General features: G+C 40.0%; 1 protein-coding gene across 6 annotated transcripts in view; it reads left to right on the top strand.

The window, feature by feature from the left end:
• MAP4K3 (mitogen-activated protein kinase kinase kinase kinase 3) overlaps positions 1-20,636 on the top strand; it is a 478,522-nt gene that overhangs the window by 297,117 nt on the left and 160,769 nt on the right. For all 6 annotated transcript variants that reach the window (XM_089681775.1, XM_089681773.1, XM_089681774.1 and 3 more), the window contains one exon: positions 11,305-11,363. In XM_089681775.1, the coding sequence (XP_089537901.1) occupies positions 11,305-11,363 (59 nt within the window). The remainder of the gene's footprint in view (positions 1-11,304; positions 11,364-20,636) is intronic.

Here is a 20,636-nt window from a genome sequence, read left to right as displayed (position 1 = left end):
GAGGAACTTGAATTTATTCTTTCTTGAGAAGAGGAGATTAAGGGGGGATATGATCAACATGTATAAATATATCAGTGTTTCATATTAGTGAACTCGGTGTAGAGTGTAGAGTTATTCACCTTGAGGTCATCAGAGGACAAGGTGGCACTCTTTATGTCTGGAGGAAAAGAAATTTAATAATCTCCATACATTGAAATGTTTTTTCACAGTAAGAACTGTGAAAATCTGCAATAGACTCCCTCAAGAGTTGGTTCTGGCCAGCTCAGTAGATTGCTTTAAAAAAGGCCTTGATACTTTCTTGGATACACAGAATATAATTGGTTACTAACATTTATAGGTAAAGTTGATCCAGGGAATATCCGATTACCTCTCTGGGGATCAGGAAGAAATTGTTTCCCCTGCAGGGGCAAATTGTATCATGTTTTGCTGGGGGGGTTGCCTTCCTCTGGATCAACTGTGGGTGTAAGATGATAACTTTTTTTTTTATGGTTTAACTGGATAGACTTTTGTCTTTTTTCAGTCAGACTAACTATGTAATTATTAATGATTTAATGCTTTTTTTTGTCACTAGGTGTTTGTTTTGGTGCAACTAAGGATTTTTTTATTTTGTAGTGCAACATAAATGATTTAAGGCATTTATATTACAGAGGATATCTTCTTTTGTATTTGCAGCTTATTACTGTTTTGTGCACAATTTTGAGCAGTTTCCATATTGTGTTTAGTAGAACATGCACCATGTTCCCGAAGGTGAACTTAACCTTCAAAGTAGGGTTGTCACAAACCTGGCTAATTCAAACTAAGCATACATTGATACAGACTACCTTCAATACTTCAAAGTGATTATGAGAGCAACAGTTATAGACTACTGAAATTATATACAAATCAGAATATTTAAGGGCTCTCCCCCAAGTATCTATTTTGGTCACCTGGGAGCTGTGAGAAGTACCAAGGGAGGGACCTCTGAAATAAACTGTTTTCACCGATTAGTCAGTGTAAATTTCCTAGGTTTGTATCTGTTTTTTTTTGTATTTTTATTTTAAATTCACAAGTTTGATGTGCCCAGGCCTTAATGTATTTTGGCTAGATTTAGAGTATTCATAAAGTATTCAGACCCCCTTCCCTTAAAAAAAAAAAATTGTTGCAGCCTGATACTATAGTCGTTTATCCCTTTTGCTGCCAGAGGCGATTTTGAGTTTTTTTGCACACATTTAAAAAATAATTCTAGGCCTTAAGATGACATAAAAACCCCAAAACTTATATTTTCTGAAAGCAGACACCCTAGAGCACAGGTGTCAAACTGGCAGCCCTTCAGCTGTTGCCAAACTATAAGTCCCATGAGGCATTGAAAGATTGACAGCTACAAGCATGGCTCCCAAAGGCAGAGGCAGGATGGGACTTGTAGTTTCGCAACAGCTGCAGGGCCGCCAGTTTGACACCACTGCCCTAGAGAATAAAATAGTGTTCCAATTTCTTTTTGTCACACGATAGTAACGCAAAGGGTCTACGGAGCGCATATCTTCAGTAAAACACACTAAAGTTAATTTTAAGGTAAACAAACCAAAAGATTACCCAATATTTTGGTAAAATAAAAAAGAGGAGGTTGCACTGAGTAAATAGATGCTTAACATGTCAAACCTTAAATTTGTGTGCGTCCATGAAATGGCGACAAATGTGCCATTACCAAAGTTGTGTGGAAATAATCGGGCTGCAGCACAGTCGCCCAAATGCTTTCACCTGACAGGCTGGAGACTGCTTGTCAAATTTACACACAATTCCGGTGGTTGCAACCACCAGATTGTGTGTAAAACCACCTGTTGTCAGGTCCATGCAAAGTACAGACCGGTGCTACTGGGAACCTTCAGTGCAGCAGAAATTTTTTTGGTAGCATTCCATAGATCTGTGCCTTGAAATAATTTTGTTTCTGAGCTCTGCAGGCGGTTCCTTTTGATCTCATGGCTTTTTCTCTGATACAGTGTGCATTGTCAGCTGTGAGGCCTTTTATAGAGAGGTGGGTGCCTTTTCAAATCATGCCCAATCAATTTAATTTACCACAGGTAGATGCCATTCAATGTATAGAAACTCTGCAACAGTCAAGAGAAATGGGAGGCACCTGAGCTAAATTTCAAGTGTTTCAAAGAGTCTGAATACTTATGCCAATGTGATGTTTCAGTTTTTCCATTTCATACATTAGCACATATTTCTAAAAGCCTGTTTTCAGCTTATCATTATGGTGTACTTATTGTAGACTAATGAGAAAAAAAATTGGATTTCTACTTGACATGCATTTTTATGCAGCAAATGTGAATTTTGCTGCATGAAAACTAATAGTTTATTTTGGTTACACAGTCATTAGTTACATTTAAAGTGATTCTCAAGGTGTCTCGTGGATCAGATTCCCCCCTTGCAGCACCCAGTGCTTCCTTGAGATCTCCCTGCTCTGAAGAGACCACTCTTTGATCCCTTAGGGAACTCAGTTAAAGTGATTTCTCCTTAAAATTTGCCTTCCTAATGGCTGTCACAGCTGTGAGACATGTCTGTTAGCAGCCCTCTGTAAAGGGCCTCTTCTATTTCTTCACAAGGATAATGCAGTTTTATGTCCAATACCCTACTTCTTAAGGTGGTATCAGCCTTCTACCTTAATGAAGAAATGTTTTTTCCCTTGTGCCGTTCTCCTAAGCAACTCAAGGAAATTGCCCTCAATTGTTTGGACATAGTCAGTCTATCTGAAAGCCACAGCCTCTATCCAAAAGTTGTACTCATTTTGTCTTGTTAACAGGGTCTAAAAAAGGAAACCCTCCTTCCAAATTCTCCATTGCTAGAAAGCTAAAACTGCTCATTCCCAAAGCTTCCACACCTTTGTAAGGCTACCACCTGGTTTTGTTGTACTAGATGGGATGCTTAGGCCTCTGCAGATGCAGCTTTCTGTCACAGGGCTTTTACAGTGGCACTTTGAGTTGGGTTCTTAACCCTTATCTGTTTTGTGGGACCTGTTGGCATGATTCTGTTTGCTTGTTGTTGCCCACCCCTCTGATTAATTGCTTGGTGACATCCCAGGGTCTATGAATGAAACCATGTCCTGTACTCCAAAATATAGAATTTATTGGTAAGTAAAACTTCCTTTTTTGGAACTCTTTTCTGCTTCTAACCATCCTTTGGGTAGCTGGTCTTGTTCTCTCAGGAATAAGTCTGTTGTCAGATTTATAACAATTCAAGCCTAACTGAAAAGTAGGATGTGTTGAAATCATACAGTGTAATTGGTTAAATTTTTTTCTGTATTGTATTCACATTTAATATATTTTTGTATTAAAATATTTTGGGCATGTATACCTTTTTTAAGCCCCGTACACACGAGCCGAATATCGGCCGGTTAAACAGAAACCAGCCGACATTCGACTCATGTGTACACCAGCCTGTCCAACAGAAGCCAGTTGAACAGGCATGCTGGAAAACCAGCATCTGATCGACATCTGACAGTGTGTTCTGGCATGGGGGCAGTCCCCCTGTCAGAACACAATAGTTCAGCGGGGAGATCACTATACTAACATCGGATACTTAGTACAACAAGCTCCTTCCGAGGTCTTCAGTTTTTTTTCGTTCAGCCCTCTGAGTTGAACAAAAAAAACTGATGGTGTGTACCAGGCATTACTGCACTATATTGCGCAACTGTAAAACTTGCATGAGATAAAGTTTTTACATTAGTTTGTGTCTAGCTCTTGACGCTTCCAACAGAATATCTACTGTTATTTTCTTATTTTGCATTATGGATAATGAATTTGGTGAGGGGCATGACACTAACAGCAGGTTAGTGAAACTGGGATTTGTTTTGAGTATATCTTGATGCTAGCATGCCTTGGAAATATAAAAACCCAGAATGGGATTCAATTGCCTGCAAGCAAACAAGACCACAATAACATTGTGGTTTTATTTGGCCTTTGAAGTACAAATCTGTCATTGACTCAAGATTGCTTCCTTTTTATTTTGGTTTCTGTTTTGAATGACTTATTTGACTTGGAAGTGTGTTGTACATAATGATCTTGTCTCCATGACGTAAATCTTTATATAAATGTTTTCTGCTATTAACATTATTTACGTTATCAACGTGTTCTTATTATAATAGAAAAACCTGTTTTCTTCTTGCTTTAACTTTTTTTGCGTGTGCAGTGTCTTTCAAAGACTTTTGGTGACCTTGCATGCAGCCCAGCAGCAACCGCGCATTACATATAATGTTGGCGATTACTTAGGAACGACGTATTCCATACTCTTTTGCATTAGCTCACTCAGGAGGAGGCTTGAAGAGTGGCTAGAATTGTTTTACTGGTCATTCCCATTCCTTGTTTAAAACGATTGCTTTTCCTCCTGGAATTGCTGCTAATCCACATAGTTGCAGTGTTGTAGAGGATGATTAGCAGGTTTAGAGGCAGTAATTGGGTAGGACATGTAAGCTTGGAGTTGTATAAAGCAAGTACCCTTCAGAAGTGTGCATGAAAATTCTAACAGTGTTGCTGCTGACCATTTTCCACCCTTCACTTCCTTGCACCTCCACTTTTGGACCCTTTCCCACCCTTGTAAGGTCAGTTTACCTTACCTACATAAAATGTTTCCACAATGTGTACTTCTCTGTTGGAGTTACCAACAACAGGTAAGCCCTCTATTGCACATTTTTGGTTGTGTCTGGTGCTGCAGATTTTCTGGGACCAAGTGAAAGATATCTCTTTCAAACTCATGGATGTTCAACTAAGAGATGACCCTGCAGCTTTTCTCCTCCATCTTATATATATTGTAATTTTGCCCACTTACAAAGAAATGAAGGGTTTATCATTTTTATCATAGGTGTATTTTAAATGATAGAGACAGAGTTTCAACCAAAGATCCAGAAAAAACACATGATACAAATGGTATAAATTGAGTTGCAGTTCAGAAAGTAAAATAAGTATTTGATCCCCTACCAACCAACAATAACTATCTCCCACAGACTGATTATGGGCTCATGTGGTACACAGATTAGCCCTGTCAACTTAAGAAGGTGCTCCTAATGACAGTTCGTTATGTGTATAAAAGACACCTGTCCACAGAATGTCTTGTGCACCACCATGGGCAAGACCAAAGAGCTGCCAAATGATGTCAGGGATAAGATTGTAGACCTGCACAAGGCTGGAATGGGCTACAAGACCATCAGCAAGAAGCTTTGGTGAGAAGGAGACAACTTTTGGAGCGTTCGCAAATGAAAGAAATACAGCATAGCCATCAATTGCCCTCAGTCTGAGCTCCATGAAAGATTTCGCCTCATGGGGTAAGGATGAACATGAGAAAAGTGAGGGATCAGCAAAAAACTACATAGGAGGAGCTTGTGAATGTTCTCAAGGCAATGTTCTCAAGGACCACAGTCACCAAACAAACCATCGGTAACACAATACTCCGCCATGGATTGAAATCCTACAGCATCAGCAAGGTCCCCCTCCTCAAGAAGGTGCATATACAGGTCCATCTGAAGTTTGCCAGTGAACATCTAAATGATTCAGAGAAGGATTGGGAGAAAGTGCTGTGGTCAGATGAGACCAAAACTCGACTCACTGTGTTTGGAGGAAGAAAAATGCTGACTATGACCCTAAGACCCTACAGTCAAGCATGGAGGTGGTAACATTATGCTTTGGGGCTAAAGGTATGGGCCAACTTTGCCTCATTGACGGGCCAATGAACGGAGCCATGTATTGTAAAATTTTACAATACATTCTTCCCTCCAGAACACCGACGATGGGTCATGGATGAGTTGTCCAGTATGACAATGACGTAAAACATACTGCCGAGGCAACAGAGGAGTGGCTCAAGAAGAAGCACATTAAGGTCATGAAGTAGCCTGGCCAGTCTCCAGACCTGTCTCTATCATTTAAAATACACCTATGATAAAAATTATAGATCCTTCAGTTCTTTGTAAGTGGGCAAACCTAAAAAGGGGATCAAATAATATATATATATATATATATTCAAAAAATTAGAATATTGTGCAAAAGTTCATTTATTTAAGTAATGCAACTTAAAAGGTGAAACTAATATATGAGATGAACTCATTACATGCAAAGTAAGATAGTTAAAGCCGTGATTTGACATAATTGTGATGATTATGGCTTACAGCTCATGAAAACCCCAAATCCACAATCTCAGAAAATTAGAATATTACATGCAATCAATAAAACAAGGATTGTACATAGAACAATATCGGATCTCTGAAAAGTATAAGCATGCAAATGTACTCAGTACTTGGTTTGGGCCCCTTTTGCGGCAATTACTGCCTCAGTGCGGCGTGGCATGGAAGCTATCAGCCTGTGGCACTGCTGAGGTGTTATGGAAGACCAGGATGCTTCAATAGCGGTTTTCAGCTCTTCTGCATTGTCTCATGTCTCTCATCTTTCTCTTGGCAATGCCCCATAGATTCTCTGTGGGGTTTAGGTCAGGCGGGTTTGCTGTCCAATCAAGCACAGTAATCCCACGGTCATTGAACCAGGTTTTGGTGCTTTTGGCAGTGTGGGCAGGTGCCAAGTCCTGCTGGAAAATGAAGTCCGCATTCCCATAAAGCTTGTTTGCGGAAGGAAGCATGAAGTGCTCCAAAATCTCCTGGTTAGACGGCTGTGTTGACCCTGGACTTAATGAAGCACAGTGGACCAACACCAGAAGATGACATGGCTCCCCAAATCAACACAGACTGTGGAAACTTTACACTGGACTTCAAGCATCTTGCAGTGTGTGCCTCTCCATTCTTCCTCCATACTCTGGGTCCTTGGTTTCCAAATGTTTCCAAAAGTTGCTCTCATCAGAAAAGAGGACTTTGGAGTACTGAGCAACAGACCAGGTCTGTTTTTCTTTAGCCCAGGTAAGATGCTTCTGACGTTGTTTGTTGTTCAGGAGCGGCTTGACAAGAGGAATATGACATTTGAAGCCCATGTCCAGGATCCGTCTGTGTGTGGTGCCTCTTGATGCACTGACTCCAGCCTCAGTCCACTCCTTGTGAAAGTCCCCAACACTTTTGAATGGCCTTTTCCTGACAATCCTCTCCAGGCTGCGGTCATCCCTGCTGCTTGTGCACCTTTTTCTTCCACACTTTTCCCTTCCACATAACTTTCTATTAATGCGCTTTGGTACAGCACTTTGGGAACATCCAACTTCTTTTGCAATTACCTTTTGAGGCTTTCCCTCCTTATGGAGGGTGTCAATGATGATTTTTTGCACAACTGTCAGGTCAGCAGTCTTTCCCATGATTGTTGTTCCTACTGAAACAGATTGAAAGACCATTTAAAGGCTCAGGAACCCTTTGCAGGTGTTATGGCTTAATTAGCTGATTAGAGTGGGACACTTTGAGCCTAGAATATTGTACCTTTTCACAATATTCAAATTTTCTGAGATTGTGGATTTGGGGTTTTCATGAGCTGTAAGCTACAATTATCACAATTATGACAAATCACGGCTTGAACTACCTTGCTTTGCATGTAATGAGTCTATCTCATATATTAGTTTCACCTTTTAAGTTGCATTACTGAAATAAATGAACTTTTGCCTGATATTCTAATTTTTGAGTTTCGTGTGTGTGTATATATGTATGTATGTATGTATATATACAGTTGTGTTCAAAATAATAGCAGTGTGTTGAAAAAAGTGAATAAAGCTCAAAATCCTTCTAATAGCTTTTATTTCCATACACACAAATGCATTGGGAACACTACACATTTTAATCCAAATCAAAACATGAAGAAAAATATATCAAATTTGTGTTGTTCCACTACAAAAATTGAAGAAAAGTGAATATTAGACTGTTCAAAAAAAAAATAGCAGTGTTTGTATTCTTCTTTACAAACTCAAACATTCACTATATAAACTGAAAAATATTTGAAGATTTTGCTTTCCTTTGAATCACTTAATTAATATTTAGTTGTATAAGCACTGTTTCTGAGAACTGCTGTACATCTGTGTTGCATGGAGTCAACCAACTTCTGGCACCTGTGAACAGGTATTCCAGCCCAGGATGATTGGACTACATTCCACAGTTCTTCTCTATTTCTTGGTTTTGCCTCAGAAACTGCATTTTTGATGTCACCCCACAAGTTTTCTATTGGATTAAGATCCGGGGATTGGGCTGGCCACTCCATAACGTCAATCTTGTTGGTCTGGAACCAAGATGTTGCACGTTTACTGGTGTGTTTGGGGTTGTTGTCTTGTTGAAACACCCATTTCAAGGGCATTTCCTCTTCAGCATAAGGCAGCATGACCTCTTCAAGTATTCTGATGTATTCAAACTGATCCATGATCCCTGGTATGCGATAAATAGGCCCAACACCGTAGTATGAGAAACATCCCCATATTCAGTGTTTGGGGGTATCTGACAAACTGTCTCCAGCCACTAGACCCAAAAAGAACAATCTTACTTTCATCAGTCCACAAAATGTTGCGCCATTTCTCTTTAGGCCAGTCATTGTGCTCTTTGGCAAATTGTAACCTCTTCAGCACGTCTTTTTTTCAACAGTGGGACTTTGCGGGGGCTTCTTGCAGATAGCTTGGCTTCATATAGGCATCTTCTAATTGTAACAGTACTCACAGGTAACTTTAGACCTTCTTTGATCTTCCTGGAGCTGATTGTTGGCTGAGTCCTTGCCATTTTGGCTATTCTTCTATCCATTCGAATGGTAGTTTTTCACTTTCTTCCACGTCTTTTAGGTTTTGATTGCCATTTTAAAGCATTTGCGATCATTTTAGCTGAGCAGCCTATCATTTTCTGCACTTCTTTATATGTTTTCCCCTCTCCAATCAACTTTTTAATCAAGGTACGCTGTTCTTCTGAACCTCTGGAACGACCCATTTTCCTCAGAATTTCAGAGAGAAATGCACTGTAACCAGCATGTACAACATTTGCTGCCTTCCTTCCTTAAATAAGGGCAATAATTGCCACCTGTTTTTAAAAGAATGAATGACCTCACTAATAGAACTTCACACTGCTATTATTTTGAACATGCCCCTTTCAATGAGTGATTCAATTACACAGAATCAGCAGCATGCATGTCATGACTGTTGGGTCTGTTGGATTTCTATTACTCTACTACACCTGCTAGTAAATTATTTGCCATGTAGAAATATCATTTCTACTAAAAACAGTGATTGATCAGGTTAGTGATGTCTGACAGCTATTATTTTTAACACCACTGTGTGTGTGTGTATATATATATATATATATATCCATTCAGTCGTATCCGACCCTTGGCGGTTGCATGGACCGTCACTCGTAAGCGACTTTTCCCATGAATTCTCTTTTACAATTATTTTACAGGGTAGGTTGCCAGGTCTTTCCCCAACCCCTACCATGCAGGAGATCCCGCGTGGCCTGGGATGAAACTAGGACAATTTAGACAGGAATATATATATAAACATATATATATATATATATATATATATATATATATATATATATATATATATATATACACACACAAACACACTATATTACCAAAAGTATTGGGATACCCCTCTAAATCGTTGGGTTCAGGTGTTTTAATCACCTCCATGGACACAGGTGTATACAATCAAGCACCTAGGCGTGCAGACTGCTTTTTTAAATATTTGTGAAAGTATAGGTCGCTCTCAGGAGCTCAGTGAATTCAAGCATGGTACTGTGATCGGTTGCCACCTGTGCAATAAGTCTATCCATGAAATTTCCTTGCTACTAAAAATTCCACGGTCAACTGTTAGTGGTATTATAACAAAGTGGAAGCAACTGGGAACAGCAGCAACTCAGCCAAGAAGTGGTAGGTCACCTAAAATGACAGAGTGGGGTCAGCACATACTTAAGTATGTGTGTATATGTATACATATACACACACAACAAAAGTTGGGACACTGTGTTAAATCTACGTACAAACAGAATGCAATGATTTGCAAATCTCATAAACCCATATTTTATTATATAGAAAACATTTCAAATGTTTGAAGGTACTAACAAGGAAGAGCTGAAAGAACATTTTTAAACTAAATAAGCTAATTGGCAACAGGTCAGTAACATAACTAGATATAAAAAGGGCATCTTAGAGAATCATTGAGCCTCAGAAGGAAAGATGAACAGAGGTTCACAAATCTATGAAAAGCTGTGAATGAATAGGGGGCACTTATTACCCCTACTCATTCACAAAAAAGACAGTGATAAACACAGACACACTTTTTGACAAGTACTTTAAATTTAAAATAAAGTCCCAAAATGTAAATTCATAGCTCATCATGGTAATCAGGATGCCCGACAACCTACAGGGAAAAAAAATTGCTGACTCATCTGAAACCATTGTTTGGCTTCTAGCAAATGTCCTCTCCTGTTCCCTGATGAAATATAAGTAAAGGGGCAGGGTTTCCAGTGACATCATTGACCACTTATGGACATTAGCATATTCGGTTAGTGTCATCACGGGAATCCTATTGAAATCATGGACTAACCATTTTAATTTCCATATATGGTCAGTGATGCCACCCAGAGACCCCATCCCTTTGATTATATTGTGGCAGAATGAATGTTGTGACATTTGCAAAGTGATTTTTTTATAAATAGACCCCTAACTGTATACATTTGTTTTGTTCCTGATGAAAATGCAGCAGTAACACAAGTTTTATTGTATGGTCAGTGTCATTGTAACATAGTTATTGATGACTTTTGTGTTTGGTTTATAGTGTAGCATTGTCTGGAGCCAGTTTTCATGGTTTAAACTATTTGATGCAATTTTGTTTCATATCTTGGTATTTATTAATGTAACATTACACCTGTATGATGTTTGAAATGTTTGGTGGAATTCTTTTTTAAATACCTTGACTTGTCTCTGTCCTTAGAGCTTTGGCCTGCCAAGTCCTCTTAGCATTAGTTGCAAAATGCCCCTACCTGCAGCTCCACACACAGATTCATAATGCTATTGCAGATAATTTTATTAGAAAAAATGCTGATTTCCTGTTTTTTGTTGACATTAGGCATTATAAGGCCTGTGCCTATAGGAGGCAGAATGGGTGGCTGCTATTAGTTTGTGTGTTATTTTTCCCATCAGCAGAAATAGTCAAAGAAGCTTATTTACACATTCTCACAATATACTAAGCCAGGTTAGGGCCCATAAAGCAAGAAAATGCCTTGTGTAAGTGAAGTCATTTTAGAAAAGGGGTGCAACTGTTTATTGCACCCTCCATCCCTCCAAGGAGTGTAGAGTTTTCTAACATCTTTGGTAATCACAATTCATTGTTAATTTTTTGTTTGTCTGACCTTTTTGTATTCTTTGTTTTCTTTTTTCTTTCTTTGTGCAGGATCTACAGCTAGACTATGGCCAAGGATCACAGAGTGGCTATTTTCTTGGGGGAAACAAGTAAGTTGGCACAAATGGCTAATTCTTGTGGGAAGCAAGTAAGTTGCCACAAAAGGCTAAGGATGCATACAATTACTGATAATAATCTTACTCTGCACTCTACCTTTTTAAAGCCTACGTTCAGTCTTACATTAAATAAATATCAATGCCACTTTCCCCCACATAATGCTTGTTTAACCAGGGGGTGATGTACAGAAGAGGGATATTTACCTTTACTGTGGTCCTGTAGTCTTCCTCCCAGCTGAAGTTGGTTGAGACGACCAGTTCTCTAAAGCTGCTCCTCTTGCCATTTTATGACCATTTTTGTTAGCTCCTGTCCCTCCTGATGTCATCATGCACAGTGCAGGATACACGGCTACCAATAGCCCTGCGATGTGCATAATGACATGGGCGTGCCCACCAGCATTCCAGCACTGTAGAGCCACAGGACCATGGAGTAAGATAAGTATGCCTCTGTATTATATCATATCTTTATAGATGAAGTTATAGTCTGCATCAGCTTTTGAAGTGGTGGATGAATTCCGCTTTAAGCTGATACATACCAAGCATTTATAGTTTTTTTACGGTTTTTATCTTAATCTTTATTCATACTTTTTTAAACCATGCAGATTAGTTCCTTTATTAACCTAGTGTCTGTATAACCATAGCACAATATGTACAGTAAATCTAATAATAATCAACAGCCAGTAAACAAGTAGGACACATGCTAGAGTGGTGATATCCTCGGATAGCTGATAAACAGCATAGTATAGTGTGGTCAGCAGACTAATGGCCTGTTCAGGCGCAAGCAGAGTCCAGATACCAAAAGGATAAGCTGACCAATGGCAGACCGTAGCAGAGGTAGCAGGCTGATGAGCAAGATAATCACAGGCTTACTTCTCTGTAATCAGTCAAAATCTGCCCAAGCATAGTCAGGTTTGCAGAATGCCCTGAACTCTCTTGGCCCAGAAGTTGCTCCGGAACCCCTACAAGACAGGTTTAAAGGATTTTATTCAAACCTGTTTATGGTATCAAAACTCAACTAAGGTATTCATTCTATTCTGGAACTAAAATCCCTCAACGAATACCTTAAAATTCCAAAATTGCATATGGAATTGCAAGGTCTGCCTCTCTGGGACAAGGGGAATACCTGCCATCTGTAGATATCCAAGATGCTTATCTGCGTATTACAATTTATCCTCTTTATCAGCATCTTCTGTGCTTTGCAGTAGCAGACAATCATTTCAAGTTCACCATACTGCCTTTTGCTCCCAGAACACCTCTTCTTGCTCTTCTAAAAATTCAGGGCATTCAGGTCAAAGGTTATTTGGACAACCTTCTCCTGAAGGACTCACCTCCCTTCAAGCTGTCTGCAAACATCCACAGGACAATTCAGATGCTCAAGGCTTTTAATTGGATGATCGATTTCTAAAAATCTGTCATCCAGCCTTCTCTCCACCTGGAATACTTGGGTCTGGTCCTGGAACATTTTCAATCCAGAGCAGAAAATGCTGTCTCTCAGAACTCATGCTTGGGAATTAAGGTCAAAGAGACATCCTTCGATGAGATTCTTCATGAAAGTTGTAGACCTCAGGGTAGCCTCCTTTGAGGCTGTTCTATTCACTCAATTTCACTCAAGACCTCTCCAGCACAACATCTTATTGGCCTGGAAAAAATTGTATACCTTCTCTTGACTTACCCATTCTCCTGTTCATCCAAGCAAGTAACTCTCTAGCTTGGTGGTTCTCTGGCCCAGTCTTAACAATAGGGATAGCCTTACCTTCTTTTTGGTGGAAAGCAGGATAACAGCAGATGCCAATCTTTCGAATTGGGAAGGAAAGTTCCAGTCCCTCAGAGTCCATGGGACATGGTTATCGTGGAAGCCAAGCTCCCTATCAACATGTTTGAGCTCAAAGCAATCAAATGGCTCTGCAACGCTAGACCCCCCTTCTACAGGGACACCCTATCAGGGTGCAATCACACAATGCCACGGCCGTAGCTTGTATCAGCCACCAAGAAGGCACCAAACGTTATGCAGCCTTGAAGGAAGCAAGTCAGATTATCACTTGGACATAAATTCACTATCCAGCGATCTCTGCAGTCCACATTATTATTATTATACAGGATTTATATAGTGCTAACTTTGCTCAGTGCTTTACAATATAACGGGAGACAATACAGCAACAATGCAGTTCAATTCAAGAGGGTTAGGAGGGCCCTGCTCCTTGGAGCTTACAAGCTAAGAGGGAGGGGATATCCCAGGAGTGGACAACAGGAAAGCGGATTTCTTCAGCCCATCACTGGTTGGAACGGTCCCTTCATCCTGATGTCTTCAACCTGTTATGTAATGTTATTTAGATATCCTGGCCTCTAGATTTCAATTTATTTTAGTGTAATAAAGCTAATAAATTAGAAAAAAACTGACCTTAAAAAATTACAAAGAAGAAAGTTCACCCTTAGCAGTCCAGAATGCAAAAAGAAATGTAAGGGAGTAATCAGGACAGCTAAAATAAATTAAGAGAAAACACATTGCTACAGTAAAGCAATAATTTTTATATATATACAGTTGCAAGAAAAAGTATGTGAACCCCTTGGGATTACGTGGAGTTTTGCATGAATTGGGCATAAAATGTGCTCTGAACGTCATCTAAGTCACAACAATAGAAGAACACAGTCTGCTGAACATTATACTACACAAACATTAGATGTTGCCATGGTTTAATTGCACATAACATGTAAACATTCACATTGCAGGGAGGAAAAAGTATGTGAGGCCCTAGCTTAATGACTTCTCCCAGAGCTAATTGGAGCCAGGAGTGAGCCAACCTTGAATATCATCAGTGTGATGATATTGGATGTGTTGCTGACAGCTGTCCTGCCCTTAAAAAACACACACCTGTTTTGGGTTTACTGGTTTCAAGAAGCACCATCTGATATGAACCATGACTCGCAGAAAAGAGCTCTCAGAAGACCTACGATCAAGAATTGTTGACTTGCATGAAGCTGGAAAGGGTTACAAAAGTATCTCCAAAAGCCTTTGATGTTCATGTGTCCATGGTAAGACAGACTGTCTACAAATGGAGAAAGTTTAGCACTGTTGCTACTCTCCCTAGGCGTGGTCGTCCTGTAAAAATGACTGCAAGAGCACAGCGCAGAATGCTGCATGAGGTAAAGAAGAATCCCAGATTGTCAGCTAAAGACCTACAGAAATCTCTGGCACATGCTAACATTTTTGTTGACACGTCTACAATAAGGAAAACATTAAACAAGAATGGAGTACATGGGAGGACACCACGGAGGAAGACATTGCTGTCCAAAAAGAATATTGCAGCACGTTTGAAGTTTGCAAAAGAGCACCTGGATGTTCCACAGCACTACTGGCAAAATATAATGTGGACAGATGAAACCAAGATTGAGTTGTTTGGGAAGAACACACAACACTATGTGTGGAGAAAAAAAGGCACAGCGCACCAACATCAAAACCTCATCCCCACTGTAAAACATGGCGGAGGGAGCATCATGGTTTGGGGCTGCTTTGCTGCCTCAGGGCCTGGACAGATTGTTGTCATTGATGGGAAAATGAATTCCAGAGTTTATCAAGACATTTTGCAGGAAAATGTACGACCATCTGTCCGCCAACTGAAGCTCCGCAGAGGATGGGTGATGCAACAGGACAATGACACAAAGCATACAAGTAATTCAACAAAACAATGGCTGCAACAGCACAGAATACGCCTTCTGGAGTGGCCCAGTCAGAGTCCTGACCTCAACCCGATTGAAATGCTGTGGCATGACCTTAAGAGAGCGATTCACACCAGACATCCCAAGAATATTGCTACACTGAAACAGTTTTGTGAAGAAGAGTGGTCCAATATTACTCCAGATCGTTGTGCAGGTCTGATCTGCAACTACAGGAAACATTTGGTTGAGGTTATTGCTGCCAAAGGAGGGTCAACCAGTTATTATGTGCAAAGGTTCACATACTTTTTCCTCCCTGCACTGTGAATGTTTACATGTTATGTGCAATTAAACCATGGCAACATCTAATGTTTGTGTAGTATTATGTTCAGCAGACTGTGTTCTTCTATTGTTGTGACTTAGATGACGTTCAGAGCACATTTTATGCCCAATTCATGCAAAACTCCACGTAATCCCAAGGGGTTCACATACTTTTTCTTGCAACTGTATCAATAGTAAAAAGGTTATTAAAGAATAGATAGGCCCATAACAAATTAATACAGGAAGGTGATCACAAGTGAAAGTGGAGATCACAAAATAAAAGCAGAGAAGAGGAGGTAAAGGGGAGAAGGGTTGGGGGAGGGGGAGCAAGAGTAATTCGGGAAAAGGAGCTGAGGGACCTGGGTAAAGGGAAACCCAGAAGGAGGGAGGGTAGACTAGATCAGTCAGTGTTTTCTGGGCATTCTGACGCTAGGCCTTTGTAGCCTAGCTCTGTAAGGCCACCATCAGGTCTAATGTTCATACCGTTTCAAAATGTTACCGGGTAGACATCCAGTCTTCTGCGGATGCAGCCTTCTGCTGAAAGGTTCTTGCAGCAGCACTCGTTAAGTTGGGTCTGTTTATGTTTATTTTTTGTTCCTGTTGACAAAGTTCTGTTTCTCTAGTTCAGTGTTTCTCAACTTTTTTTCAGTCAAGGCACCCTTTAAAACTATGGACAATCCCGAGGCACCCTTTAAAATTATGGACAGTCTTGAGGCACCCCATTCTAAAATGTGAAAAACTATTCTAATAGTTATATATAACGCAGAAACATCCACACATGTAGGACAACCAACAATAGAGGTGATTTATTCTTCCACAGCAAATACACTTTTGCACACTGGTACTGAGTAGTATTCCAGGGTTTCTCTTCTTCCTCATTTTTTCTCCATCACTGAGCTAAAGTGATCCCAGCATTGATGGAGTGGTAGGGGAAGATCAAACTAGGATACTGTGCAGGCAGCCGACATCCTCCTTATCAACTGATGATGTCATTGGTTGCCAGGATGCTGTTGGCTAGAAGGTCGTAATGGTGCACAATGAAAACCTGTGGCTTTGTGTAACTAAAAGGCAGGCTTGTTCCACCCTCTGGCTTGTATACAAGTTTTGGGTAAATTTTAGACATTTTGCCAAGGCACCTCTGAAGAAACCTCAAGGCACCCTGGTTGAGAAAGGCTGCTCTAGTTGACAACCCTTATTCATAGTTTGGAATGCTCCAGGGTCTATAATTACTTAGCCTGTGTCCTGTACTCTATGATTAAGACAAGAGGAATTGTGACTTATTGTAAATGCCATAACCTGTGATACAATACAGGATATGTGCCACCTACTTTCTATTCCTCTATAACCCCGGAAAGTTGCAGATGCACTGCGGTGCACCCATGGTAAACCAAAGCACATCAGTGTGAAAGCAGCTTTATAGGGATCAGAACAGTAAGGGTTAATTTACATTTGCCGTTTGGGGGTAGTAAAACCCCTTAGTTAAGATGTGTTTTTACCACCCCTGCCCCAACTGGACCCACTTTAGCTGCAGTGGCCAGAGATGTACACATGTCGCAGCCACAGCAGGGGTTATACGCCCTGTCATGGTTGATGGTATCGCAATTGCAGATTCAGTCTTAACATTTTACTAAGCCTCTGTGTATCTGTATCAGTACTGCTTTGATCTAGAAGAAGAGGGTAGACACCCAAAAGCCGGTCCTGAAAAATTTAACTTTTAGTGCAAATAAAAAAAGAAGTATAACAGATACCTTAAGCACAAGAAATAGAAATCCTAAAACACAAACATTTCTGTTTGAGTTCACAACTTGCAAGGAAAAGAAAGCTTTCCTCATAAGACCAGCTTGAGGCACCCTGTGCTCTTTAGTGTTTGCTAGGAGGTAGGTGCAAAACATGTAGAGATTTTCTATTGCAGGCACTTGTGTGGAAGATAAATTATCCCTTAGTAAAGGATGCATTTCTTTTTCAGCTTTTTTTGTTCCTTTTGCCAACCTTGTTTAAGTGAATATTGTCTCATTTGAAGATCATGTTAAAAACTAGGTGGAAGCGCTATAGTTTAAAGCAGCATCTGTGCTATCTTCTGACCAAACTGAGGATATGAATTGGGGTGTAAATTGAATTTTTACACAAACCAATTATTCTCTGGCTCAGCGGGCAATTTTACAGCAATGTTTGGTTTGCTTCCAACATGATATATTCATGTCACACAGGGAATAGGCAGTTGATTGCTATTTGTTTGCTTCACTGGCTAAATTATAAATAGATAGAATACAGATAGAAATTATCTTTGGTTAATTATACTGGAAGATAAGCTTTGACTATAAATGTACATTGTCATCCATTTCAAGTACACTATATTGCCAAAAGTATTGGGACACCCCTACAAATCATTGGCTTCAGGTGTTCCAATTACCTCCATGGCCACAGGTATATAAAATCAAGCACCTAGGCATGCAGACTGCTTCTACAAACATTTTTGAGAGAATGGGTCGCTCTCAGGAGCTCAGTGAATTGAAGCGTGGTACTGTGTTAGGTTGCCACCGGGGCCATCCGTGAAATTTCCTTGCTACTAAATATTCCAGGGGCAACTGTTATTGGTATTATAACAAAGTGGAAGCAACTGGGAACAACAGCAACTCAGCCACGAAGTGGTAGGTCACATAAAACAAGAGAGCAGAGTCAGCGCATGCTGAAGCGTACAGTGCACAGAAGTCACCAACTGACTGCAGAGTCAATTGCCAAAGATCTCCAAACTTCGTGTGACCTTCAGATAAGTACAAGAACAGTGTATAGAGAGCTTCATGGACTGGGTTTCCATGACTGAGCAGCTGCATCCAAACCTTACATCACCAAGTGCAATGTAAAGTGTTGGATGCAGTGGTGTAAAGCACACTACCACTGGACTTTAGAGCAGTGGAGATGTGTTCTCTGGAGTGACAAATCACGGTTCTCTGTCTAGCAATCCTTTGGGAACAGTTTGGGGATGGCCCCTTCGTGTGCCAACATGACTGTGCACCAGTGCAGAAAGCTAGGTCTATAAAGACATGGATGAGCGAGTTTGGGGTGAAGGAACTTGACCGGGCTGCACAGAATCCTGACCTCACAACGATAGAACACCCTTGGAGTGAATTAGAGCGGTGACTGTGAGCCAGGCTTACTTGTCCAACATCAGTGCCTGACCTAACAAATGCGCTTCTGGAAGAATGGTCAAACATTCCCGTGGACAGCCTTCCCAGAAGAGTTGAAGCTGTTGTAGCTGCAAAGGGTGGGCCAACTTAACCACTTCTAGACACTTTCACCCCCTTCCAGTCCAGGTCAATCTTCAGCTTTCAGTGCTAACACACTTTAAATGGCAATTGCGCGGTCATGCAACGCTGTACCCATATGAATTTTTTTGCATTTTTTTTGAGACAGATAAAACTTTATTTTAGTGGTATTTATTCACCACTGGGATTTTTATTATTTTTTGCTATATAAATGAAAAAATCCAAATATTTTGAAAAAAAAGTGTTTTTCTTATAACATTTTGCAAATAAATAACCTTTCCTTATAAATCTTGGCCAAAATGTATTCAGCTATCTTTTTAGTAAAAAAAAAAAATAACCCAAATTAGTTTATAACCAAAAAGTATAATTGTTCTAAATGTTTTTTTTTACATTTTTATTTTATTTTTTTATAATTGTTTTTTTTTTTTTGTTTCTTACATACTGTCACCCTAGTAGTTCAGTGTCACCATAGTGACACTGTACTACTTTGTGGGGGGTGATGAAGATATATTTTTTTTTTTTTACACTGATTGCTTTTACACCCATAAAGGCTGTAAAAGCAATAATTTCTCCTTCTCTCTGGCTGCATTCTTGCAGCCATTGAGAAATGCTGTGATTGGTCACAGCTTGTCACATCGTACAAGGCTGTTGTGAATAGCCTTGTACCATGTGACCTCTGTGATCATTCACAGATTTCACAAGTAGTAATCAATGATGTCAGGAAGTGACATCTTGTTTACTACTATTCATGTGATCACTGATTGGCCAATCAGTGATCAAATGATTGGGACCTCACACAGAAGTCCCGTACAGCAATCGGTGTTCCGCGTGCCCTCCGGACACAGCGGGCCCCGGATTGCGGTGCCGCACGCTCCCAGGGAGCAATATAGTGTATGTTATAGTTGAAGGGAATAATGTTTTTAAATTTGCTTTTATGAAATAAACCAAAGAAAACAAGGTATTTTATCTTGTAATATCTTTAGGATATGTTAGGACCCAACTTGCACAACAGGGATGTCTGACATTGGTTTCATATCTCAGTTCCATTTAACGGTCAGTCATTTTGGGCCACACAAAGCTTGACTGCGGGATTATTGAAGGGAATATTTCAGCCTGTAAGAAAACCTCATTTGTCATCAAGTTATCAAGAAAATACAGCGGTTAAAAAAAAGTACTGAATACATCTCCATTTTTCACAGTAAATATATGCTATTGACATGAAATGTTCAGTACATGTCAGTGACAGCCCATGCAATCCATACATACAAAGAAACCAAAACAAATAAGTCCAGAAATTAAGTTATGTTTAATAAAATGACATAGGGAAAAAGTATTGAACACGCTAACTGATACGCTAACAATGATATGAAGTTTGCCAGTACTGTATACTGAAAAACAGTCACGCACTATAATGTTCCCACCTCTAAACTTCACTGTGTGTATGGTGGTTTTGTGGTGATGTGCAGTGCCATTTGATATCCAAACATGGTGTGTATTATGGCATCCAAAGAGTAAAATTTTTTTCTCTTCTGACCAGACTATATTCTCCCAGTATTTCATAGACTTGTATAAATGTTCAAGCTTTAAACAAGCTCCAACATGCTTTTTCTTCAGCAATGGAGTCTTGTGTGGCAAGCGTGCATTCAGGCCACGGTGGTTGAGTGCAGTACTTATTGTTTTCTTTGAAACAATTGTACCTGCTAATTCCAGGTCTTTCTGAAGCTCTCCACAAGTGGTTCTTGGCTCTTGGACAACTCATAATTCTTTCACTTCTCTGTCAAATCTTGCGATGAGCACCTGGTTGTGGCCGGTTTATGGTGAAAGGATGTTCTTTCCACTTCTGGATTATGGCCCCAACAGTGCTCACTGGAACATTCAGAGGTTTAGAAATCCTTCTGTAACCAATGCCATCAGTATGTTTTGCAACAATAAGGATGCGAAGGTCTTGAGAGAGCTCTTTGCTTTTACCCAATCGTGAGATTTTTCTTGTGTGGCACCTTGGTAATGAGACACCTTTTAATAGGCAATCCGT

Source organism: Staurois parvus, unplaced genomic scaffold (assembly GCF_062004578.1).
Source record: "Staurois parvus isolate SC_StPar_1 unplaced genomic scaffold, SC_StPar_1.0 ptg000277l, whole genome shotgun sequence".
Classification (NCBI taxonomy): domain Eukaryota; kingdom Metazoa; phylum Chordata; class Amphibia; order Anura; family Ranidae; genus Staurois; species Staurois parvus.
Note: the sequence above shows the minus strand (reverse complement) of the source record. Positions and strands in the feature narration are given on the sequence as shown.